Genomic DNA, 7,208 nt, shown 5'->3' with positions numbered 1-7,208 from the left:
AGGAAAATAAGAGTATTTGTAACAGTCGGTCCTGCACTTTATTTCAGTGATTGATTTACTGTGTTTATTTCTTGTAAACCTAGCTGTGTTGAAGTGAAAGTAATCTAGATAATCCAAGTTGTAGTTCCCATTTATTAGATTAAAAATAAATTTCAGTCGATTGATCTTTCTACGTTTTTCTAAAAGCGGAAGGCCGGCCTGTACATAAAGCTCCGAAACCGAGGTGTTTCTGCCATACTTGTTAAATATAAATCTTAATGCCTTCTTCTGAATTCTTTCTAATTTGTTAATATTACATTTTGTGTAAGGATCCCACACAACGTCGGCATACTCGAGTATAGATCTTACAAACGTTTTGTACGCCATTAGTTTCGTTTTGCTCGAGCAGTCCTTCAGTTTCCTTTTTAATGCCCATAATTTATTCATTGCTTTTCGGGAGATAAAGTCAATATGTGAGTTCCAACGCAGATCTGAAGTTATGATTAATCCTAGGTATTTGTATTCACATACGGTATTTAAAGCGGTTCCTTGAAGAGTATAATTAAAAGTCATTGGTTTTTTTTTCCTAGTTATCGTCATATGTGCACATTTTTGTTTATTTAGAGACATTTGCCAATCATCACACCATTCTGAGATCATTTCTAAACTCTTGTTTAAGACTACTTGGTCATTTGAGCATTTGACTTGCTTATAAATTATACAATCATCGGCAAATAAGCGAATCTGAACAGATCTGTCCACTGTAATGTCATTTATAAAAATTAGAAAAAGTAGGGGTGCCAGAACTGATCCCTGAGGAACTCCGGATTCTACTTTTGATGTGGATGAGCGGGAATCCTGTATTTGTACAAACTGTTTTCTGTTATTTAAATATGCTTCTAACCATTTTAATATCTGTTCATTGTTTAATAAGGATCTCAGTTTGAAGAGTAGTTTTCCGTGAGGCACGCGGTCAAACGCTTTTGCAAAATCTATAAAAATTACGTCCGTCTGATATCCGGAGTCAATTGACTTTGCGAAATCATTCACAGTGAGCACTAGTTGCGTAACTGTAGATAAATTACGTCTAAAACCGTGTTGATCTTTATTGAAAAAGTTATTCTCTTCAAGAAAAGAGACAATATGTTTAAACAAAATATGCTCAATCAATTTTGCACAGCTGCTCAAAATTGATATTGGGCGGTAGTTATTAACATGATGGGAATCTCCTGCTTTGAATATTGGAACTATTTTAGCAGTTTTCCAATCGTCGGGGATTTGCCCTAATTCAATTGACTTATTAACAATTACAAGCAAGAAATTTGAGCAGGATTCCGCATACCGTCTTAAAAAAATGTTTGGGATCATGTCTGGTCCTACAGATTTTTTAGTATCAAGATTAAGCAATGCTGCAAAAATGCCTTCTTTAGATATGGTAACACTCGGAATGCTTTTCGGTGAGAATTCTATGGTTGGATTCTGGTTATTATCCGTGGTATACACGGATGCGAAGTATTCGTTGAATGAGTTGGCAATTTCGAATGGATCATCAATTTCTGTTCCGTTCTGTGTTATGGTATTAATTGGCTGTTTTGATTTGATCATATATCGCCAAAATTTAATAGGATCGGTTACCAAAAATTTATCTAAGGTCACATTATGGAAATATCGTTTTGACTCCTGAATCATTGACCTTAATTGCTTTCGAAGTTGTGTTATACTAGGTTTGTCTGTTCTTTGGTTTTTAATTCTAATTCTGTTTATTTTACGTTTGAGATGCAAAACCTCCCGAGTAATCCAAGGATTATTTTTTCGTGTTCGTTTGCAACGTGTCGGTATAAACCTTTCTATACAGTACAGAACGGAATTCTTAAATGACAGCCATATATCGTTAATATCTAATGCACGTTCACTTTGTTCACAAAAACTGTCAAATGATAATTCAAGGTGATCTAAAATGCTTTCGTCTAGCGCTCTAGTGTAATCAGGCACTTTGATCAATCGGTCTGCTTTTTTAGTATGAAGTTCTCCGGCACATTTACACCAAACCAAATGGTGGTCAGATATTCCTTCTCTAACTTGGCAAGCGAATTCTTTACCCATTAACTCCTGAGATATAAATACGAGATCAAGGATATTATTGGTTGTACTTGAAATTCTCGTGGGACATGTAACAATTTGCGTCAAATCATTATCAAATGCCATATTAACCAAAAGCTCCGAGTGCTTGCAATTAAAGTTTAAAGGTGTTAAATTTTCCCAGTTGATGTTGGGAAGGTTAAAATCACCTGCGATTACAATGTTTGAAAAACGTCGTCTTTGCAGATTTACAAAGTCGTATAGTTTTTCTAATACGCTTTCAGAAGCATTTGGCGGTCGGTAGATCGCCCCGAGAAGAATCGGACTATTATGAACACGCAGCTTGACCCAGATCGATTCGATGTTTAAGGTATCGTGAATTAATGTTGCATCGATATTATTTTTAAGAACTATTGCCACTCCTCCCCCTCTCGTATCCCGGTCTTTTCGGAAAATTTGATGTGTTGGTGGAATGATTTCATTATCGGTAATATTATCGTGCAACCATGTTTCTGTTAATACAACTATATCAGGATCATCGGACAATAACATGTGTTCTAGTTCAGCAGTTTTATTTACTACACTTCTGGCGTTTACATTGATAAGAGTGAACGAACGAGATCTCGAGCACTGATGTCATTCGTTGTTAGATTGCGCGTTTCTGTCGTCTCGTTGCCTTGAGTTAATCAGAATACGGGCGTTTTTCACGGGATCCCACTGATAGCAAGAATTGCCAACTATCAACTTATCGAATCTTAGCACGACTTTCTCGCCTTTGTCACGGTCTTCTTTAGCACTGTTCCAGAGAAGCTTCCTTTTTTGTCTGATATGAATCGAAAAGTCTTCAGATATTGATATTTTGGTTCCCTTAAGTTTCCGCGCATTTCTCAGGATGTTTTCTTTTACATTATAGTCAAAGAGTTTCAATATTACAGGCCTTGATTTCCCCTTATTCGGTCTTCCAATCCTATGAATCCTCTCCACCCCAACATTTTCAATGCCTAGTTTGTCTTCAAGAATCTCAGAGATGATAACTTTTTCTAGATCCCGCTTGGTTTCGTTGAGATTTTCAGGAATTCCAAAAAAGATTAAATTGTTTCTGCGCATTCGGTTTTCTAGGTCGTCTACTTTGTTCTCGAGTGAAGAAACTGTTTGTTTTAATGTGAGCACAGTACTCGAAAAAATGTCAAAATTTTTTGAGACGCTCTTGAATGATTCAACGGTTTCTTCAATAGCACCTATTCTTTCTTCGACCTTCCTTTGAGTGAATTTTATTTCCTTAATCGCCTCGAATATCTTATTTTGACCTACCAAAAGTTTTTGTAAGGTTTCTTCCGTATCTGGGCCCGGATTACTTTCAATATCCCCAGAGAGTAAGAGGAGATTACACAAATCAAAGCACTCAGCGAAAATACACAGTAGCCGTTGTGGGTGCGGCAGCACAATGAGAAACAAATTGTTACTTCTCAATCCATAATGGCGTTTGCCACTAACCTGTACGATGAAAAGTGGTTTCAGCATGTTGTCGCGTAGGCTGCCACACCCACTGAACTGCTCCGGTTTCGGCGCCGTTGATATAGGCTTCTCGAAGGACGTTGCTGCTGTTGGCCGGTTGGCGACGCCCTGGTCGGTGAGTACAGTTTCGCTGGTGACTTGTGGAAACGGCGGCAATGGCTGGTGGACTGACGTTGCAGAAAACGCCCCGCCATGAAAGCGTGAGCCATCAGCCCAGTCTGCGGTGATCGAGGCGTCCGTCCATCCGATGTCTGTCCCTTTACGCTGGCTGGGTGGCCGTGTCCCGATCAGCAGAGCAATCTGTACGATGAAAAGTGGTTTCAGCATGTTGTCGCGTAGGCTGCCACACCCACTGAACTGCTCCGGTTTCGGCGCCGTTGATATAGGCTTCTCGAAGGACGTTGCTGCTGTTGGCCGGTTGGCGACGCCCTGGTCGGTGAGTACAGTTTCGCTGGTGACTTGTGGAAACGGCGGCAATGGCTGGTGGACTGACGTTGCAGAAAACGCCCCGCCATGAAAGCGTGAGCCATCAGCCCAGTCTGCGGTGATCGAGGCGTCCGTCCATCCGATGTCTGTCCCTTTACGCTGGCTGGGTGGCCGTGTCCCGATCAGCAGAGCAATCTGTACGATGAAAAGTGGTTTCAGCATGTTGTCGCGTAGGCTGCCACACCCACTGAACTGCTCCGGTTTCGGCGCCGTTGATATAGGCTTCTCGAAGGACGTTGCTGCTGTTGGCCGGTTGGCGACGCCCTGGTCGGTGAGTACAGTTTCGCTGGTGACTTGTGGAAACGGCGGCAATGGCTGGTGGACTGACGTTGCAGAAAACGCCCCGCCATGAAAGCGTGAGCCATCAGCCCAGTCTGCGGTGATCGAGGCGTCCGTCCATCCGATGTCTGTCCCTTTACGCTGGCTGGGTGGCCGTGTCCCGATCAGCAGAGCAATCTGTACGATGAAAAGTGGTTTCAGCATGTTGTCGCGTAGGCTGCCACACCCACTGAACTGCTCCGGTTTCGGCGCCGTTGATATAGGCTTCTCGAAGGACGTTGCTGCTGTTGGCCGGTTGGCGACGCCCTGGTCGGTGAGTACAGTTTCGCTGGTGACTTGTGGAAACGGCGGCAATGGCTGGTGGACTGACGTTGCAGAAAACGCCCCGCCATGAAAGCGTGAGCCATCAGCCCAGTCTGCGGTGATCGAGGCGTCCGTCCATCCGATGTCTGTCCCTTTACGCTGGCTGGGTGGCCGTGTCCCGATCAGCAGAGCAATCTGTACGATGAAAAGTGGTTTCAGCATGTTGTCGCGTAGGCTGCCACACCCACTGAACTGCTCCGGTTTCGGCGCCGTTGATATAGGCTTCTCGAAGGACGTTGCTGCTGTTGGCCGGTTGGCGACGCCCTGGTCGGTGAGTACAGTTTCGCTGGTGACTTGTGGAAACGGCGGCAATGGCTGGTGGACTGACGTTGCAGAAAACGCCCCGCCATGAAAGCGTGAGCCATCAGCCCAGTCTGCGGTGATCGAGGCGTCCGTCCATCCGATGTCTGTCCCTTTACGCTGGCTGGGTGGCCGTGTCCCGATCAGCAGAGCAATCTGTACGATGAAAAGTGGTTTCAGCATGTTGTCGCGTAGGCTGCCACACCCACTGAACTGCTCCGGTTTCGGCGCCGTTGATATAGGCTTCTCGAAGGACGTTGCTGCTGTTGGCCGGTTGGCGACGCCCTGGTCGGTGAGTACAGTTTCGCTGGTGACTTGTGGAAACGGCGGCAATGGCTGGTGGACTGACGTTGCAGAAAACGCCCCGCCATGAAAGCGTGAGCCATCAGCCCAGTCTGCGGTGATCGAGGCGTCCGTCCATCTATTTGTATCAGCAGTGAAAGTGACCTAACCACAATCAAGTGAAGGTGTTTCCTGACCGTACATATTTGGTAAACAAGTTATGGCGTTTCGTAACAAGAAGTGTACTTATTATGGCGCGTCATTTTTCAAGAGGTACATAAATGATAACTAGGGTGTGTACTTTCCGGTGTTTATTTGTGAGAAAAATCGGCGGATGTTTTTCGGTGTTTATTTATTTTCGAAACACCGGTGTATTTCGGTGGAACGTCTCACGACGAGGCTAAAATCGGTGATTATCGGTGGAAAAAAAGGCGATTGATCACAGACCAGAGAGTTCCAATTTTATTCATATATTTCATACACTTCTCGAGGAAGCATATATTTTTCACACCTGGTTATTATAGTAGATGCAAGCATACTTCGAGAGGCTTGCATACGTCATGGCAGCACGTTCCTTGCGGTTCACAACCCGCAATTTTGAAAACGCACGCTCCACATTTGCGCTGGACAGAAGAAATCCCAACATGTCCAGCGAGGCTTGGAACAGTAGTGGTCAGTGAGGTAAATGAGGTTTCCAAAATAACACTGGATCAACGGTGCTAGTCACAGAATACTGGCGGTAACAAAGAAACTCTGATTCCAGGTCACTCAGCTAGCTCTCGTCTCAGAGGACCAGCCGATAGATACTTTCATGAAGCACAAATCCCCCTGGCAGCTCCACGTTTATGCACGGATTAACAATTGGCACGCGGAACCAGAACGACGATTCATCCATGAAATCTGTAGCGTAGTCATCCTGAGCTTTTCGCTTACTTCCCATCCTGGTGGCCTTCTATTCCGCGTGACGACGAAGGGAAGCAAGTCTCGCGTTGAGAAAACCCGCAGACGCGAGACAGACGCACCTTCTCAAACACGTCTACAAATTTTTTTACAGAATGGTTCTTTTATATACAGCGAAAAACTCCCCCGCCAACAAAACCCTTTTTCCGTTTCCCCAAAAGCCCATGGAAACTAAGCAGATAACAAGGAACACATCTCAGTTCTGAAAGCTCAGTAGCCCTGTACGACACGGATGTTGGCAGTGTCTTGCAGGAACCACAGCAACCTCTGAATAGATGACTTGCACCGACATTACTTGGCCAGGCACAATGGGGAAAGGGCACGTGAGAGCGTACCCTCCACTGCGCTAATTTTTCCACAAAAGGGGGCCATGGGCGACACAATGGGGGAAAGGCGTGTGAGAGCTTAGCTTCCACTGCGTTAACTAGACGCTTTTGACTCCCAGAAAGGAGAACGGACTGAGGCCACGTGCAAGCCATGTATAAAAACTGGAAGAATGCAGGATCCACGAGATAACACGTTTGACGAACTCTACGGGGAAAGGATTTCGCTAGGTGGGAAACGTGCAACGACCGGTGTTTTTCGGCTTTAACCAGGACGAAAATATCCAACCACCGGTGTTTTTCGGTTTTAACCGATTTTGCATTTTCGTCACCGACGGATGTTTATCGGTGTTTTTCGGTTAAAACCGGAAAATACACACCCTAATGATAACCCATAAAATTGTAACACACTCAAGCTATATCATTGAAATGCACAGTCTCCGTAATATGTGTGATAGTGTTTGCTTATATCTGATATCGCTCCGTTGCACGTACGAAATTCTTACTTATACAGAAACTTGGTATTCCGAGCAACATGACGTTGTCCAATTGGAAGGTTGTAAATGTGATGCCGTATATCGTGATTCCCGACGCGTGGGGGGGGGGGGGGGGGGGGGGCGAGGAACTTTTTTTATATTTTCA

General features: G+C 44.5%; 1 protein-coding gene across 1 annotated transcript; it reads right to left on the bottom strand.

The window, feature by feature from the left end:
- Window positions 1–2,594: 2,594 nt before the first annotated feature.
- On the bottom strand, window positions 2,595–3,994 carry LOC120838065. Its single transcript, XM_040207805.3, has one exon. The coding sequence runs from the start codon at window positions 3,898–3,900 to the stop codon at window positions 2,695–2,697; it is 1,206 nt and encodes a 401-aa protein (XP_040063739.2). The 5' UTR covers window positions 3,901–3,994; the 3' UTR covers window positions 2,595–2,694.
- Window positions 3,995–7,208: the final 3,214 nt, after the last annotated feature.

This window comes from Ixodes scapularis, unplaced genomic scaffold, assembly GCF_016920785.2.
Source record: "Ixodes scapularis isolate PalLabHiFi unplaced genomic scaffold, ASM1692078v2 PGA_scaffold2__306_contigs__length_199485367, whole genome shotgun sequence".
Classification (NCBI taxonomy): Eukaryota; Metazoa; Arthropoda; class Arachnida; order Ixodida; family Ixodidae; genus Ixodes; species Ixodes scapularis.
This window is presented reverse-complemented; position numbering and strand designations above follow the sequence as displayed.

What these genes read in the sequence shown, in the direction of transcription:
- LOC120838065 (XM_040207805.3), bottom strand. Translation starts at nt 3,900, where the DNA reads ATGCTGAAACCACTTTTCATCGTACAGATTGCTCTGCTGATCGGGACA.